Consider the following 19,223-nt stretch of genomic DNA (forward strand, 5'->3'; position numbering starts at 1 on the left):
AGTATTTCTTTAAAGATGTAAAGCTCTGTCTCGGAATTTTCTCAGGCAAGATTTCTACAAGGTAGAAGTCAATGTCTATAACATTAAGAAGATAGTGCCCGTTTAGAAAAAGTCCCTTTGGTTCCCTAAGGAGAAGAAGTCCCTTAGGTTCCCTAAGGAGGAGGGCACACCAGAACAGCCACTTGACCAAGTTTTATACTTGTCCCTGTGACATACTGATGATAGCGCAATAATATTCTTCATCCATTCAAGAAATATTTCATCACTTCAGGGCTGGGCATGATGACTCACGCCTGTAATCCCAGCACTTTGGAGGTGGGTTGATCACCTGAGGTCAGTTCAAGACCAGCCTGACCAACTTGTTCATCTCTACTAAATTACAAAAAATTAGCTGGGCGTGGTGGCGGATGCCTGTAATCCTAGCTACTCGGGAGGCTGAGGCAGGAGAATCGCTTGAACTGGGAGGCGGAGATTGCAGTGAACTGAGATTGCACCACTGCTCTCCAGCCTGGGCAACAAAATGACACTCCGTCTCCAAAAGAAAAGAAAAGAAAAGAAAAAAATGTATCACTTTGGGTAAATAATTCCACACTTTTTACTTTTCAGATGTGTCTTTGTGTAGGGGTGAGGACAGGTAGGGACTCTCAATACTTACTGGTATCATCGGAAAGTCAGGAATAGGGACTTTTTTTTTTTTAAGGAATAGGGATATTTTAAGAGGGCAGCCAGACAAACAGGTCAAACAAAAGGAGAGAATCCTCCATTATTTAGAGAATAGAGTAGGGAAGGAAGCTCGAGTTACTGTGTTATTGGAATAGCTTCTTCAGGAGAAACTGCCATCTGAAATAAAGTTTTATGAAGGAAGTATGAATGCCAGGACTTGTTCAGAAGAAGTGCCTCTTTCTCCATTAAGCTCATCACTAGAAATTCAGCTGAGGGGCATTGTGCAGCTGCAGCCATGCTGTCTAACAAATGGAACAACCTTAACGAGATGTTCAGCACTTCAGTGGAAGCATCTCTTCCAGCTATAGTTTAAAGCTCTTCTTGGTTCACCAGAAGGCCGGAATGCCAGAGGGATTAATGATATTTTATTGAACTTCATCCACTCAGCAGTTTGCTTTTGGAGTGGGCTTTATGTTCTTATGAGCAATTTCCTGGTAGCAGGCACATAAGATTTTATTTTTCTTATTACTATTCTTATTTTTTTGAGACGGAGTCTCACTCTGTCTCTCAGGCTGGAGTGCAGTGGCACGATCTCAGCTCACTGCAACCTCTGCCGCCTGGGTTCAAGCGATTCTCCTGCCTCAGCCTCCCAAGTAGCTGGGATTATAGGCACCTGCCAGCACGCCTGCCTAATTTTTGTAGTTTTTTAGTAGACACGTGGTTTCACCATGTTGGCCAGGCTGGTCTTGAACACCTGACTCTGTGATCCACCAACCTCAGCCTCCCAGAGTGCTGGGATTACAGGCGTGAGTCACTGCACCCAACCAAGATTTTAAAAATCAAAATTTTTCCTGTATGTGATACCAGAATTTTAATCAAATTTCATTTAACCTGGGTAATTTGATGTGACACATAAGCGGTTTTTGTTTATAGCTTAACAAAATTTTTTCTGTCTCTGAGAAGACTACTCTGTAATATGGAAAGTTGATCAAACTTGAGATGAGGCCAATTCTTCTTTTTTTTTTTTTTCTTTTTAAAAGATGTAGCTAACATATATTTTCTAATATTATCCTGACATATCCCTAAGAGGTTGACGTTATTGTTTTATCCATTTTTAAAGATGTCAAAATTAAGGCACAAAAATGATAAGTAACTCTCTCAAGGTCATGTACCTAGTAAATAGTAGAGCTAGAGTTGGAATCCAGGCAGTTTGACTCTAAAGTCCATAGTTTTTCCCACTTTTCCTTTTTTTTTGGAAACAGGGTCTCACTCTGTCACCCAGACTTGTGGTGCAGTGGTGTGATCAAGGCTACCGCAGCCTTAACCTCCCAGGCTCAAGCCATCCTTCCACCTCAGCCTCCTGAGTAGCTGAGACTACAGCTGGTACTGTAGGCACATGCCACCATGCCCAGCTAATTTCTTAAATTTTTAGTAGACATGAGGTCTCACTGTGTTGCCCAGGTTAGTCTTGAATTCCTGAGCTCAATCTTCCTACCTCAGCCTCCCAAAGTGTTGGGTTTACAGGTGTGAGCCACTGTGCCTAGCCTCACACTTTTCTTATAATTAATTACCCCATACAGTATAATTACCTCTTATAAAAGTTGTTAATTTTGTCATGAGCTTTTCATTAGAAATTTATGATTTGATCAACTTCATTTAGTTTCAAATTATCACTAAAATGTGTGCTTTTTGCATTAAATAGGCATGTAATTCTTCCTTTTATTCAGTTCCCATCCACGTTGACCTGTGATTATAAATCCCCATTGTATTATAGAACTTGACAAATGTCTGCTTGTTCTGGCTATTAAGCAAAGTATGAGAATCTGACTTTATTTCAGATCTTTTTAGACTTCTGAAAGAAGGCTAGATTGGATAGTTTTCAAACATTTGCAAATCATAGTAGTATTTTATTTTTAAAAGAGTCTAATGATAGTGATAAATTAGTCTAATGATAAATAATAATAAAAATAGATAAGTTAATATTTACTCATTGCACCACCACTCCCAAGTGGGATCCAGTGTTGATCATTGTGGCAGGTCTTTTGTTTTAAGATAGTTGATTTTTTGTTATAGCTCATGTACAGCCTGGACTTCCCAGTCTTGATTTAAAATAAGTTAATGTCCTCTAAACTGTGAGAATGCTCTGGAAATTCAAATTTTTAATACTTTCTGTTTTGCTGAATATGCATTGAAAATGGATGTTTGGGCCGGGCGTGGTGGCTCACGCCTGTAATCCCAACACTTTGGGAGGCCAAGGCGGGCGGATCACAAGGTCAGGAGATCGAGACCATCCTGGCTAACATGGTGAAACCCTGTCTCTACTAAAAATACAAAAAATTAGCTGGGCGTGGTGGCGAGCGTCTGTAGTGCCAGCTACTCGGGAGGCTGAAGTGGGAGAATGATGTGAACCCGGGAGGTGGAGCTTGCAGTGAGCCAAGATCACGCCCCTGTACTCCAGCCTGGGCGACAGAGTGAGACTCCGTCTCAAAAAAAAAAAAGAGAAAATGAATGTTTGTGATATTCCTTTCATTAGCAGTTAAATAGTTGGAAGAGAGACTTGCAGTGTGTGTTTCAGCATTTATTTATTGATTTCATTCAACAAATTTTTACCACTGCCAGCTTACTGTGTGCCCAGCCCAGGGGCTCCAGCAGTTGCCAGGAAGGCATCTGTATGTCCTCCTGAGTCTTCTGTTAGTAAGAGGAAACACATGGCTCTCTCCTCTTGTGATTCCATAGGTCTTTGCCTAAACCGAAGGGAGAGTAATTATTACAACCTACTTGATCTTGTCATTTTGTGTGTTTTGTATCCGTACCAATTTGTAAGTTTCCTGGAAATAAGGACCGTGACTTAATAAGGTTTGTTCTTTACATGTCTTGAATGTTCAGCTTTACTTGTCCTGAATGTTCGACAAATGCTGGCTCATTGTTGAAATAAGAGATTGAGGCCGGGCGCGGTGGCTCAAGCCTGTAATCCCAGCACTTTGGGAGGCCGAGACGGGCGGATCACGAGGTCAGGAGTTCGAGATCATCCTGGCTAACACAGTGAAACCCCGTCTCTACTAAAAAATACAAAAAGCTAGCCGGGCGAGGTGGCTGGCGCCTGTAGTCCCAGCTACTCGGGAGGCTGAGGCAGGAGAATGGTGTGAACCCGGGAGGTGGAACTTGCAGTGAGCTGAGATCCGGCCACTGCACTCCAGCCCGGGCGACAGAGCGAGACTCCGTCTCAAAAAAAAAAAAAAAAAAAAAAAAAAGAGAGAGAGATTGAAGCACGAGTGAAAAGATCAGAATGTCCACTGCATAAGAACAGGGATTTCTGTGTTGTTTACTGCTGTGTCCCAGAATCTAGTATTTTATTTAGGAAGTTAGCAAGTTTTTCTGGAGTTATTACCTTATACTATGGACTGTGTTCAGCACTGGAGATACAAGTCTTAGACAAACTCATTCTTTGTGTAAGAAGACTAGATGTGTAAAGGAAAGATTTCCGATGAGAATTCTGAGTGACAGCCACAGTATGGTGAGGTAGATAAAGCAAGAGAGGATCTTTGCACCTGCTGTTTCTCTACATCATCTGCAAGTTGGAACTCAGAAACTAGGAGTGTCTGGAGCATCTTTGCAAGGTGGGAAGGAGTCCATGGTGCCAGACACTACACAGGGTTGAAAAGATGCGGGATGAGAAAAGTTGATTAGCGTTGACAAGAAACAAGTCTGGTCCTAAAGGGAATATGTAGATAAACCTGCATCTTTATTCATATGTACTGAAAAACTAGCATACTATCACAGACTTACATTCTTTAAAAAGCTCTTAAATTTTAGACACTTTAAATATTTTTTGTGTGTGTGAAATTAGCACAGTCGAAAAACTTAAGAAATGCTAAAAAGAAAGAACATAATCGAGTATGACTTTATGCTGCTTTGCAGAGAATGAGGCAAGAGTAGGGGTCCTCCTGGCTGGGTTGGAGTCTTGGCTTCACCACCTGCTGGCTCAGTGTGGTGAACACCTTTACTTGATCTTTCTGTGCCTCAGTTTCCTCATCTGTGAAATAGGGCGATGATAGCTCCTAAACCATAGATTAAATGAGAGAATACTTTCCCCACAGAATTAGGTAAGATAATGATTACATAGAATGTCCTGAGCACTGGGCAGGGCCAAACATTCCCTAAATGTTTGTTTTATGGGAATATAGGGGAATCCTATGCTTACTTTTGCCAAAATACTCTCTGCCTTGGCTGTCTCCCTCTCCCAGAGCGAGTAGAATAGGGGTTGGGATAGGATGGTCTTGAATGAGAACAAATTCCCGTGCCTACTGAAATGATGGAGTCTCAGTGCCCCTTTCCTGACTCTCCTGTGAGAGAAAGTCAGTGTGGAGCTTGCCTTTTATTGATTTGTGTCCTGTCTGTTATTTGGTACAGTTAACTAACTAAAATTTTTGTTGTTTTAGCTGCATGAAAGCGGTTATGATGCTGGGAAAGCCCTGCAGCGCCTGGTGAAGAAGCCTGTGCCCAAGCTCATCGAGAAGTGCTGGACTGAGGACGAAGTGGTGAGCGGGAACCAGCATTCGCCTTGTGCTCTGGGGCGTCGGGCCACCGGCTGCTCAGTGTGTGCTCAAGCGGAAGCTTCAGTCATGCAGAGTGGCTGTCCGTGGCAGCACCAGGCAGGAGGGTGGGGCCCTTCAGCCTCATAATTGTATAGAAAGACTTGATTTTAGTAAGATTAGACTTCATAAATGATGGGAAAGATTGTCCAGGTTTCATGGAAAGAAAGGAGAAATTGATAGTTACTCCTAAAAAAAGTTAATTCGAACTCGTTTTTGGTGCAGTCTAGCTTGTGGTACCTCCCTATTTAAAGACACAGCATGTTAAAACCTGTGGACATATAACCTAAAGTAGGGTTGGTGACTTGTCTTTTTTTTAATTGTAATTATTTTAGAAAAGGGGGTCTCGCTGTGTTGCTCAGGCTGGTTTTGAACTCCTGGGCTCTATCAGTCCTCTTGCCCCAGCTTGTTGAGTAGCTGGGACGGTAGGCATGCTCCACCATGCTTGGCTTGGTGACTTGTTTGTATAGGGTTTGTAAGACCCCTGACCGCCTAAAGGACATTGATTACAAGTGGGAAGCAGAGAGTTGATTAAATAAATATCGTGGTTTTTACATATTGATTGTATTGCTGTGGCCTGTTGAAAGAAGTGGGGAGAGAGAAATGTGCCCACAAATACGGCCTTGCAAACCCATGGGTTCCCATCCAGCAGACAGTTTTAATGAAGCTACATCTCCATCTTGTGACTTGTAAAAGGCATTGCTGTAAACGACTTACAGAATTCTTGTGCTTTTGCAAATACAGTCTTCAGTATGAATGTTACCGCTTGACATTTGCCTTTCAGGTCGAGTGAAATTTAAATGAAGGCTGGCACTAATACACATATTGATTGCAAGTTCCTCTCCTGTATTTAAAATATGCTAAGAAAGAATGTTTAGAAATTGTATGTGCTTTCCTGATCCTGCTGTTTCATTGATTCAGCAATATTTACTGAGTGCCTGCTGTGCGCCAGGTGTTGTCCCTCCTTGTGAGTCTTCAGTTTTAAGAAGGGAGACCTTCGTAAATGAGTATGTGTCAGGGGGTGGTGAAGCAGATGGAGAATAGGGTAATGAGGGAGAATCAGCTGGGTGGGGTACTATCTTAGCTAAGGGAGGATCAGGAAAGCCCTGGTAAGTAAGTAACATTTAGATGAGACCTTAGTGAAGTGAGGAGGGCAGCCTTTTGGATATTAGAGAATTCTGGGCCCTAAGGTGAAAGCATGCTTGGCATGTTCAAGAAGTAGGCAGGAATGTTTCTCCAGCACAGCAAGGAGGTGATTGGTAGGAGAGGCGGGTGGTGGGCTTGTGGGAGGGGTGTCCCAGAGGGAGCAGATCAGGTGTGGCCTGTTGGCCTGCCGTCAGGGTGTGGTGATGTGCCCCACATGAGCAGCTTCTGAACAGAGGAGTGACTGGCTCCGACAGTGGGGCTGGCTCTGATCCCTGAGTTGGGTGGTCTCCGGGGGCTGCTGCACACGAGGCTGGGACTGGTGGCTGGGTGGTGTGGCAGCAGTGGTCGTGATAAGAAGCAGTGAGATCGGCCGGGCGCGGTGGCTCAAGCCTGTAATCCCAGCACTTTGGGAGGCCGAGACGGGCGGATCACGAGGTCAGGAGATCGAGACCATCCTGGCTAATATGGTGAAACCCCGTCTCTACTAAAAAATACAAAAAACTAGCCAGGCGAGGTGGCGGGCGCCTGTAGTCCCAGCTACCCGGGAGGCTGAGGCGGGAGAATGGCGTGAACCCGGGGGGCGGAGCTTGCAGTGAGCTGAGATCCGGCCACTGCACTCCAGCCTGGGCGACAGAGCGAGACTCTGTCTCAAAAAAAAAAAAAAACAAAAACAAAGAAGCAGTGAGATCCAGGCTGCACCTTGAAGGTAGAGAAAAGAGAATTTGCTCCTAGAATGGCTGTGGGTGAGGGTAGGTGAGGGCCGAGGAATGGAAAAAGCTAGGTGGAGCTGAGATGCACTGAAATGGCCCGGAGGGTTTGGTAATGGAGTGCTTGTTGAATAGTTCCTTAAGACTTTAATTTTATCAGACTTATGGAGTTGATGAAGCTGTTTTAAAAAAATATATATATATATAAATCTTACATGATTAATAAAAAGAAACATCTTAAACATTTTAAAATGTTTAGACAACGTTAAATTCAGTTTTGAGAAGTCATATTGATACTTTTTTTTTTTTTTTTACAGTAAGCCTCTATGTGAGGAGTGCATAAGAGATCCGATTGACAAGGTTTTAAAATTCTGCACAAAGCCTGTGTGGAAGAAACACATAAGGAGATGAAAAGGGTGGAACAAGTGTATAGACTGTGGTCATTTAACCACACTTTGTGAGATTGCCTTCATTACTCTCAGCCTGGCCTAGGCAGCCTCAGGGCCTTGTCAGCTTGCAATCCGTGGCTGCTTCTGCTTCTGTCTCTCCCTCAGTTCCTGGCCATCTCCTCTCTCTTCAGTCTCCATGCCCTTTGGCGTCCTCTCTCTTTCCCCACCTCTCTGCCTCTTCTTGGTCTCCCACCCTCCCCACTCCTCACTAATGCCTCCCAGACCCTCCCCAGCCATGGCTCTCCTCTCTCCCTTCTTTCATTTCTCTTGTGACCTTTCATTCCCTCTGGAATTTTAAAAATACACAGCCAAAGTCCTCTCTTCCTGCTGAAGAGAAAGCTGCTTTCCTTTTCCTGAAGCGCCTGCTGGTAACATCAGGCAGCTGTTGATTGTCTCCCCATTGCTGCTACTTGGGGATTTGTAGCTGTGAGCTGAGAGGGAAGCCTTGCACATCAGAAACAGCCTGGCTTTATTTTGAAAAACAAACCATGATTCCAAAGTGGTGAATATTTTGAGTATGGAATAATGATCCTTAACTGCATACATCCGTATCCGTTTGGGGTCATTTTTATCATGTTTGCTTCTTGGTTTGAGAAATGTCTTGGCAGCCGTCCAGCCCTTGCAGAGCCTCAGGATCAAATGGTTCCCTTATGTGTAGGAAGTGAAGCTTCACTTTGAAAACCTCAGCAGTGAAGAAGAGAGACAGACTGAATAATTGAGAGGTTGAAGGAAGCTTCTGGTGAATGGATCCAAATCAAATCTTTGAAGAGATTTATGTGGCAACAAGGCAGTCCCCTCTTTACCCTTGCCTGGCTTTGGCTGTGAAAAAACACCTGCTGTGGTCATGTGGCCCCCTTCTGTTGAATTTACCACATTTTCTCACTTCAGGAATCACAGGAATAAGCAAAACAAATGTGTCCCAGTTAACATAAGTACATTGGCCTACCTCCAATGTACTTTTTTCCTCCAGGTTTTCTGTATACTTGGAACATTCTAATTATTTTTATTATCATTACTATTTTTTAAGAGATGGGGGTCTTGCTGTGTTGCCCAGGCTAGACTCAAACTCTTGGGCTCAAGTGATCTTCCCACATCAGCCTCTGAGCAGCTGGGACTACAGGCAAGCCACAATGCCTGGCTAGTTATTATTAAACTTCGCTGCCGCTGGTGTGTTAATTTGTTCTAACTACCCAGTGTCTGATCTGACTACAACAGTCTTGATGAATGGGTTTTCCTTGGCATTTACATGAATACTTTGAAGCAGCTGCTCTGTTAGAGGGTTGATGAAATAAGCACCTGAAGGTGTGAGTTCCCTGCTGTGCAGCGGACAGGCTGGGCCTCTGGACCCCCTGGGCCTGGCAGGCCTGCTGCTCTATGAAGAAACTAACCTCTCATGCCAGTGCAGAGCCTACTCATTCTCCAGGCTCAGTTAGGTTCCTGGCCCATCCCTCGGCTAGTGCTCCCTCTTCGTGCTGTCTCCCCTGTGCCTGTCGCTCACTGGCAGTTCATCCTCTGCCTCCTTGTGCTGACTTCTGATTCCCAGCTGTTTATTCCTTGCGATTTTATTTCCGAGTTGATTGTCCTCCGAGTTTGTCAACTTATTAAGGGTGAGGACTTAATGATGAAGATAATTTCTCTCCATATGAGAGGCTTGAAGAATGTTGATGACTCTTTGTTCAAGGTAATCCTTTTAAAAAGTTCTTCACTATAATTGAGTGTCTTCAGCATTTTAAAACTTGTAATTGTTAATAGTTATGAATCAGCACATTAAAGAGAAAAACTTCTAAATGCCTCAGAAACCAATCTTAAAAATTTTACTTTTGGAGCCTGGTCAACACAGCAAGACCTTGTCTCCACAAAAAATTAAAAACATAATAAAATAGCTGAACATAGTGCCATGTGCCTGTAGTCCCAGCTACTTGGGAGACTGAGGTTGGAGAATCGCTTGAGTCCAGGAGTTCAAGGCTGCAGTGAGCCGTAATCATGGCACTGCACTCCAGCCTGGGCAACAGAGCGAGACTCTGTCTCCGAAAAACAATAATAATAATAATAATAATGATAAAAGTACTTTTGGAAAAAGCTCACACATTAAACTCTTTCTTCTTCTTCTTCCTTCTCCTCCTCCTCCTCCTCCTCCTCCTCCTATCACCCAACCTCTTCTTCCTAGGTCTTTCAGATAATCCTGAATTCTGGAGATCTTAGACCTCAGAATCACACAATAGGAGGCCTTTCGTCTCAAACTCTCAGTTTATTTCTCTGACAATGTGCATGTATGATGTTCCTAATTGAAGTTGCTTTGGGGCTGAGATAATTTAAATCTTGAACTGAAGCCAAAATGTGCCAATTTCTGTCAAATTCTGTACTGGATACTGCAAATGAATTCTGCTTTTGCCGAGTGTCTGTGAGCAACACCTTGGTAGCCAGCCTGGGTCATGTCTTTCAGGCTAAGTAAACTTAGTCAGATCAGAGAAGCATTTTGGAAGAAATGCTAGGTCAGTTTGTGAAGCTTTAAATACCAAGGTATGGGCAAGGATGGAGCCAAAGTAAATGGCTGCCTTCTGCCTCTGAGAGTCACATTGATGGTTAGCCCGTTTCACATCTGTTATGCTAAAAATACTGTTCCTTTTCAAGAAGTCATCAGATTGGTAGAACTTAGGAAGATAAAGAGGAGGAAATACAGATTAAAACATTAAAAAAAAAACCCCACACAAACAAAACCCTAGATTATTAGGTTTTTAATTAAACATGATGAACACATTCAAATATAACATAAAGGCCCCAGGCTGAACTGCACCTAATCGAAACAGATTAAGTCACCCTTCCATGCTTGGGTAGTTATTTATTCTGTTTATTTATGCATGCGAGCTGAAGGTAGCATTTGCTGCTGTTGTGTTGGTGCTTATTGCACTGGGATTCCGTTGCCGCCTGATGCTGTGCTCTTAATTAGCATTCAGCTGTTGATTATGGAAATACTGGGGATGCTAATTGAATTCTTTTTAAAATTCAAGGCCTGCATTTTGCTTGTGGAGTTTGGTTTGACTTGCAAGGTTTTAAGATTGGGTGCTCCACTGAGCTGTGCAGCTCACTCTTCTCACTCTTTGCTTCCTATCCACTTAACTGTGTTTTGGTTTTTAAAATTATTTTCATGTTGAATTAGCTTTTACCGCAGCAATCCAGGCGTTGCACCGAGTGAAGGTTCTATTGCTTAGCGTGTTACTACAGGATGTTTTTATTCCATCTTGGGTAACTATAGCTTTTATCTTGAAATACACTACCCATTAAATATTTTATGTCAATTTTGATGTAATAGATTGAGGTGAGCAACTTAGATACAAATAAACTCTGAGATTTTTATCCAAAGATAGTTAATCTGTGGTGGTAATAAACCTTAATTGGCCATGTACATGGATTTATTTACAAGTTCATAAATTTTAAAACCTCTAAATCTTCCTTCAATTTAAAGCTCAGTCTATCATAAATATAAATGAAAATCCTTCTTTCAAAATTGACATGAGATGGCAAAGTAATTTTCTAAATATTTGTAATCCAGTGAACCCGTGCGGCCAGTCAAGGAATTACTTACACAGAATACACACAACTATTTGCATGGTGTCTTTCCCCAGCAGCATCTTCAGATGCCTTTGTTATGCCCTTTTTGGAATGTCTGCTTGAGAAAACATTGTTTTCATTGTTCACTCTTCTCAAGCCATGCGTCTGAATGTGCCAGAAGACAGAGCTGCTTAGTGGGGCAAAAATACAATGAATTTTATTTACTGTTTGCGTGGCAGCTGAGGAAAAATGGAATTCACAGCAAAATCCCAGTTAAGGTCCAGTAGCAGCAGGAGGTTGTAGAGGTGAAAACAGCAAGGAGGACAATGACAAAGAGGCTCTCAGAGCTTGTAGTTAATGGTTACATGGATTTCAGATACTAATAATTTTGGTGATTTTGTTTTAAAATTTTACATCCACAGTATAGGGGAAGGCTTAGTTATATTTATTTTAATGGTAAAATTTCCAGAGTTATTGACCATTTTATGTAGTCATTCAAAATAATGATAGGAGAGTCTTGTAGGTCATCTAGTATGAACCTTTTCACTGTCTTCTTCTGTTTAGGGTTTTGTGCAGATTTTTTTTTTTTTTATTGTGAAAACAACATCCTAAAACCATTAAAGGGAATTTAAAACCTCACCACTAACACATAGTCTCACAGTGTCCGGCTTCGTCGTCTCACTTGCTGGCTTCTTGCTCTCTTCTGGTTTTTGTTTACGTACGTACGTGGTTTCATGTCATTGTCAACTTATGTATGTGTACAGGTTTGCATACCTGTGAGTTGAGTCAGAACATTGAAATTATATTTCTAAAATTATAACTTGAAAATTTTTACAATTCATTTGGAACCTTTGCCATTAACCCAAAATAAAGATACAGTGTATCTACTGCATCACATAGTAGGTACTTAGTACTTTTTAAATTGAATCACAGTAGGATCTCATTCTACTAACCACCCTTCCTCCAGTTTTAAATGATATTGGTACTGTTTCTTATGGAGAACTAAATTTGTATATGAGAGTAGGAAAAACAGAAATAGAAATGTTGATATATTACACATATGTACATATTACTCCATATTATGTATTCTTAATGTGACCTGTAGTAAGAATTAGCCCTTAATATTAAAAAAGAAAAATGTAGATTCAAGTGAGATTTGCCTAAGGTTTCAACTATTAATAAAATTAGACTATTTTTCCTATGGTTAATTGCCATCAGCCTTTGAACCAAACCCTTGCTTATCGAAGTCAATAGTATGGATAGAGTGGAGTTTATTTTCAAGTCCTTTCGGAAATGAGACAGCAAATTAAAAATCGATTATATGCACAGGAAAGTTGATGTAAGGCAGTCAATTCTGTCAATTAGTTTGCAGAAAGATTCTACTGTTCAACAAGCTCTAAAGAAAAATGTATTTTTAAAATCCTTTAGTAAATGAAATAGGACAAGCATTTTATTAGAAGGGAAGAGATATTTCAAGAATGTATTTCAGTAGTTCATGTCAGTAGAAGTTGCCTCTGGGATAAATGTACAGATTCAACTGTGACCTTTCCATTCACATCCACGGCTCACTACTTTCTAGGCTTTCTCTTTATGCTGTAGTCAAAGAAATTAATATGCCCATTTTGCTCTTTGTGTTTAGCAAGATTATTCTTTTCTTACTGTCTTTAAGCAGTATGTTTTTTTAAGTTCATCATCCCCAGCCCTACTTTTGGATTAAAAAAATAAAAGCCAGCATACCTTGTGCCGTTCTTTAGGGCTGTGTGTGTGTGCATGCGCGTGCATGTGCACACATCTGTGTTTAGGCATTCGGGCTATACAGAGACCTGGAAAGTAACCCCACATTGAATACAAACACACCTTAAATTATTCCTGGCTGCTTGGGATAATCTTTTTAAATCGAAGAGTACTTTTGATGGTACATTTTTCATTTTTGCTTGAGCGGCGTGTAAGGGGAGTAATGGGGGGAGTCTTCAGCTTGAAAGATTAATAAATACTAGAGCAGTAGGTTATTGAAGCCATGTTTCCATCTCATTTTCAAGGGCATGTAAAAAAAATGGAGATAGCATACACTTTCAGCCACTCTCTATCATCTTTCTCTGTTAATTTAAAAAATGAGAACAGGGCACAAGGGGACTTGAGAGATTGCATTTGTTCTCCCATAGACAGAGTGGTTATTTTATAAATGAAGAGGATGGAAAACCCTTTTCTTGTGCAGTTTCTTAGCAACAGAATTGGAGTCAATTTTAATGTGTGTGCTTAGAACATTCTACATATAGTGACATTGGAGTCTTACATTTTCACAGGTGAGACATATTACACTGGCAACTGGAATTGAGTGTTGGGAAAAGGAAACAGGAAGTGAAAAAATGAGAACTCTACCATGAGAGGAAGTCATTCATTTCAAGCTGCCTCCTCTCTCCTGACATACTTCTGTCTTAAATCTAAAGTCTCCCTTAGGCTGGGTGCAGAAGCTCATGCTTGTAATACCAGCACTTTGGGAGGCAGAGGTGGGGAGATCAACTGAGGTCAGGAGTTCGAGACCAGCCTGGCCAACATAGCGAAACACCGTTTGTACTAAAAATACAAAAATTAGCTGGGCATGGTGGTGCATGCTTGTAATCTCAGCTACATGGAAGGCTGAGGCAGTAGAATCACCTCCCCGGGAGGCAGAGGATACGTTGAGCTGAGATTGTACCACTGCACTCCAGCCTGGGTGACAGAGCAAGACTCCGTCTCAAATAAATAAATAAATAAATAAAGTCTCCCTTAAGTAGAAGTAGTGATGGCCTTGGTAGCCCCCTAATTGCCATCTTCACTAGGGTGCCAGCCTGTTTTGTATCTTCGCTAGTAGTGTTTTGTTATTCTTTTCTTAACACCCTGCATGCAACTAATTGACACTTAGATTAGATTTTGCTTTTGCACTTGCTTTAAGACATTTTTCCAAAGTATCTTTATATAGGTGAATTCTAGTGTGTTTTCTATATTTATGAGGCAAAGTACTGAGCTATCAGAAAGCAGGATGTGATTGGTGGTTGTAAGGGGAGAAAGACAGTGCCTGATATTGGCCTCACCACCTGAGCATGAGGGCTCAGGACCTGTCTCTCTGGCTCTGCATTCCTTGCGTTTTGGTGTCAGTTTGGCGGACGGCAAGCCGGCCTCCCAGCTTCCTGTGATTGCTGACTCTGTGTGAACATGAAGATAGAATGGTTCCTTCCTGCTTACCAAGTTTCTCATTCAGTTCTGATTTTAGATCACTAGTTGAAATTCATTCATTCATTCTTTCTTTCATTCTGGAAATGTTGATGGAGCATTGACACTCTGCCAGGTGATACAGCAGTGAACAAAACAGACAAAATTCTCTGCCTTCATGGAGCTGAGATTATAGTGGGGAAGGAGGATAGATTAAAACAGTCTTGCTAAGTGACATATATAGTGTGTTAGTCCACAGGAAAGCCGTATGAAATACCAGGTAGAGGGCTTGAACTTTTACTTAAGGTAGCCATGGAGAGTTCACTTTTGAGTAAAGACCTTAAAAAAGTGAGGAAGCTAGCCTTGCAGATATATAGGGGGAGAGAATTCTGGGCCAAGGAAACGGAATGCAAAGGCCCTGAGGTGGGAGCATGCCTGAGAGTGTGTTCCAGGAAGAGCAAAGATGCCCCGGAGTGGATGCAGAAGATGAAGTCAGAAGGCCACCAGGATCTTAGACCAGAGATGTTCACTCCTATTTTGTACCTCACCGTTAAATTACATTATCAAATTAATGAGGAATTCTTGAGGACTGTTCTGTTTCCTCCTAACAGCGTATCTCCCATAACAGCGTTTTTACAGCTTCAGTTATGTAGGACTCTGAGTCATGTGTTCCTCTGACTTCTGCAGCCTCTCATTGTGTCAAGATTGAAGCTTTTTTGTTTAGTAACTGGTTTAGACAATATTTACTACATATGTTTACTATAAATGCAGCATTTGTGAGGAGCTGTTTTTCCTGAGTAGAAGCAAGAAAATACCTAGAAGGAAAAGTGTACCTGCTGTACCTCTATCTTGGAGTAGCCATTACTCTTGTTATCAGCCTGTCCGAACGAATTTTAATTCAGGAAGTGAAGACTATGGAAAACTTAAAACTGTAGATATCATGCTCTGAAATTGTACCACCTAATGAAAAGAGTCTTCTCAAAAATCTCTCTTTCTTGAGTCAAATACCCTGGCTTTGAGACTCAGCTCAGTGGAGAGTCCCTCTAATACTGCTGTTTGACAGAAGAGGCCAGCTTCCCTTGTTGGCTGGCATTTGCTTGCTCTAGGCCTGTGGTGATTATTCTTAATGTCTGGAGGATGGATGCTCCGTGCACTGACTAACTAGAATGCTGGGCCAAGCTTAGTGTTCCCTAGTAGTGTACTGATATTCTTCTTTCCCCAACACTTGTTCTCATGAGAGGTTAGGATGCTCACGAGGCACTTTAGAATGAGGAGTGGCCCGTGACTGATGAAGGCCTGGACGTCACTGTGGTTTTCAGGCCCTGCTACACCAGGTTAGGATGGCAAGTTCATTTAGGTGCCTCCACACAAAACTAGGAAGTCTTGAGGGCAGGGTTGTAGTTTAATTCTTTTTTTATTCACAGAACCTGGCCCAGCACCTGGAGCAGGATTGATAATCAGAAAATATCATTTGAGTGGATGGAACAGAAGAGAAACCTCACATTGCTTCTTTGGCTGAGCTCCTGAGCTGCCACAGTCTAGGAAGGCTTCTCCTTTGAGCATTAATTAACTGGATTTGTCCCTGTTCTTTTCCTCTCAGTAGCTTCTTTTGGAAGGAGCAACCAACTCCTTCCAGTTTATGGTTTTATTTTCTAAATTCCAATTTTAAAAACTCATTCATTGCCAGCATCACCTGATGTGTACTGATGATACATGTGGTTGAGATGTTCTACTATGGGCAAGTGACTGATGGAGAAGGAAAAATGCCTAGTGGGCAGCACAGGTGAATCTGGCTGTTCCAGCACACCTTCCCATACAACCCAGCACTGTTCCCAGTTTAGGAATCGTGCTCCCTCGTGATCTCACCACTGCACTCCAGCCTGGGTGACAGAGCAAGACGCTGTCTCTAAAAAATAAAAAATAATAATAATAGCCGGGCGCGGTGGCTCAAGCCTGTAATCCCAGCACTTTGGGAGGCCGAGACGGGCGGATCACGAGGTCAGGAGATCGAGACCATCCTGGCTAACACGGTGAAACCCCGTCTCTACTAAAAATACAAAAACTAGCCGGGCAAGGTGGCGGGCGCCTGTAGTCCCAGCTACTCGGGAGGCTGAGGCAGGAGAATGGCGTAAACCCAGGAGGTGGAGCTTGCAGTGAGCTGAGATCTGGCCACTGCACTCCAGTCCGGGCGACAGAGCGAGACTCCGCCTCAAAAAATAATAATAATAATAAAAAGGAATCATGCTGCTAAGAACACCAGGAAGATTGTTATTCTGAAAATAGGAGAATGCCCACAGCTGCCCTGAACAGCTTCGTCACCACTGCCCTGTGTCCCTTCTGGCTCTGCTGTCTGAGGGCTGCTAATGTCCTGGCACCTGAGCTCTCTGGGGAAGGCACAGTTACCTCCTGAAGAAGATAAGCCAAGCTCTTCTCTTTCCTATACGGAAAACTCATTTTTGGGGTGGGTTGGTGGGCAAAAGCAGGAAAAATAGGCCTGGTGGTTTGTGGAGAGAAAATTGGCCTGAGAGTCAGGGTTGCGGGTATCAGTACCCAGATTGGCTGCCACCTGTGTGGCCTCAAGGAATTATGGTCTCCCCACACCCCTCCTTGAGTCTTAAGTTTTGTGAGGTTTTTTTGTTTCGTTTTATTATGAAATGAAGTCTTACTCTGTCGCCCAGGCTGGAGTGCAGTGGTGCAACCTTGGCTCACTGCAACCTCTGCCTCCCAGGTTCAAGCAGTCCTCCCGACCCAGCCTCCCAAGGAGCTGGGATTACAGCCGCACACCACCATGCCCAGCCATTTTTGTATTTTTAGTAGAGATGGGGTTTCACCATGTTGGCCAAGCTGGTCTCAAACTCCTGACCTTGTGATCTGCCTGCCTTGGCCTCCCAAAGTGCTGGCATTAGAGGCGTGAGCAATGACACACAGAAAGTCTTCAGTTTTTTTTTTTTTTAATCTAAGGAATGATAGGAAAAGGAGAAGGAAAGAGAAGAGGAAATTCTGAGGTGCTGGCAGCTGTGTTTGACAGGAGGTCAGGATTAAGCCCACCTTGGTCTGCTGCCTGCCCCATCCTTTCACTTCCCAGGTGAAAAATTGGCCACATGATTTATCTAAAGTTAACGGAGTCATTCCTGTTTAAGAAATTTGAAAACATGTGTACATATGCATGTGTGCGTACACACACATAGTGTCCTTTTGTTACTGAAAGTTCTTGGGATCTCCCTTGCAGCTGATTTGTAAGTTTTGATCATACTTTTATTTTTCAAAGCTTTGCCATTGGCAGCAATAAAACCAAATCTGCCAGGCTACAGAGATGCAGGCTAATGAGTACCATACACTACACCAGAGTGGGAGGAAGGATGGCCCATCACCACAGCTGTGCTCTGTGCTCTTCTGTCCCATGTGCTCCTCTCAACATGTCCCGTGTGCTCCTCTCAACAGCAGCTTGGAGTCTTCTGTGGGAACCAGTGTTGAATACTAAAATCTGTGTAGGTATCACACATTTGCTACTAAACTGCTTTCTAAACAGACATATTCATCCTAAATATTACTCAATTTCTTTTTTTCAGATAGGGCCTCTAACTAATTAGGGTGACAGAGCTAAGTAAGCTTGGTTATCCGATTTTCAAAGAGAATTTTAGAAAATGAATTTTAAAAGTTTTTTTTGTTTGTTTTTTATTTTTTTGAGACTGGGTCTTGCTCTGTCACCCAGGCTGGACCAGTGCAATGGTATAATCTCGGCTTACTGCAACCTCTGCCTCCCAGGTTCAAATGATCCTACCACTTCAGCCTCCCTAGTAGCTGGGACTACAGGCGTGCACCACCACGCCTGGCTAATTTTTGTAGTTTTAGTAGAGACAGGATTTCACCGTGTTGGCCAGACTGGTCTCAAACTCCTAACCTCAAGTGATCTGCCCGCCTTGGCCTCCCAGAGTGCCAGTATTACAGGTGTGAGCCGCCATGCCCGGCCTAATGAGGTCTTGATAAGCAAAGGTTTGGGAAACTGGTTGACTTGGACCAAAAACCCACCTAACATTAATCTAAGAAATAAAGGAGCTTTGCCTAGAGAAGACCTGGAGCTCTGATCTGTGGTGACCACTCCCATGTTGAGAGTCTTGATTTCATTAGGCAGAGCTGTTCCAAATTCTCAGAGCAGCTTAAAGAGTGGGGTGAACTCTGGATTTTTGGGATCCTACCATTCAGTCCAGCCTATGGAAATGAAATTCTCCAGTCCTTTAGCAATAACAAAAGAGAACATTATTTTCAGACCGTCCTTTGAGACAGCCCAGCTTCTTTGTCAGCTTCATAGTCACTTTCCAAGTTTATGACCCCAGAGCAATGGTAGCTTGTCTCCCTCATTAAATTCTCTGACTTCATAATCAGCTCACATTCCCTTCCTCTCTCTCCCTCTCTTTTTAAATATCTGTAAAACATTCAAATGATCCATGTAGATTTATCTTGCTTTTAGGCCACACTCTGAGATGCGTAATCCGCTTGCTCACACATTTAGAGGAGTCCGTGAACATCACACCATGCTACTCTCCACTGGTTTGAATATCGTAGGCACTCAGGCATTCCATTGTTATGAAGATAGGCATGTGTAGGGGTGCACTCTGCTGAGCCTGAGTATCTTCACAAAAGGAGTGGTGGATTCTTGAAGGTGAAGAGCAAACCTTTTTGTCTGTTTCTGGATAATTAACTTTAAATTTGCCTTAAAAATATACATGGAAAAAGGAAGGTCTTTATTTTTCACCTTATACCGAATTTTAATTACACTGCGTTTCCATACCTACTCTGTGTGCAGGACTCTGCTGGATGTTTGAGACCCTTTCATCTGCTGTTTGCTCTCATAATTCTTCCTCTAGTTGAATCTTCTGTTCCCATCAGTGTTAGTTTGTTTTTCTTTTTCTTTTTTTTTTTTTTTTTTT

The 19,223-nt window shown here is 42.5% G+C and overlaps 1 protein-coding gene across 1 annotated transcript in view; it reads left to right on the forward strand.

The window, feature by feature from the left end:
• RERE (arginine-glutamic acid dipeptide (RE) repeats) overlaps positions 1–19,223 on the forward strand; it is a 483,164-nt gene that overhangs the window by 362,179 nt on the left and 101,762 nt on the right. Inside the window, exon 11 of the mRNA XM_011938300.1 lies at positions 5,103–5,201. Within this exon, the coding sequence (XP_011793690.1) occupies positions 5,103–5,201 (99 nt within the window). The remainder of the gene's footprint in view (positions 1–5,102; positions 5,202–19,223) is intronic.

This window comes from Colobus angolensis, unplaced genomic scaffold (genome assembly GCF_000951035.1).
Source record: "Colobus angolensis palliatus isolate OR3802 unplaced genomic scaffold, Cang.pa_1.0 Scaffold170, whole genome shotgun sequence".
Taxonomy (NCBI): domain Eukaryota; kingdom Metazoa; phylum Chordata; class Mammalia; order Primates; family Cercopithecidae; genus Colobus; species Colobus angolensis.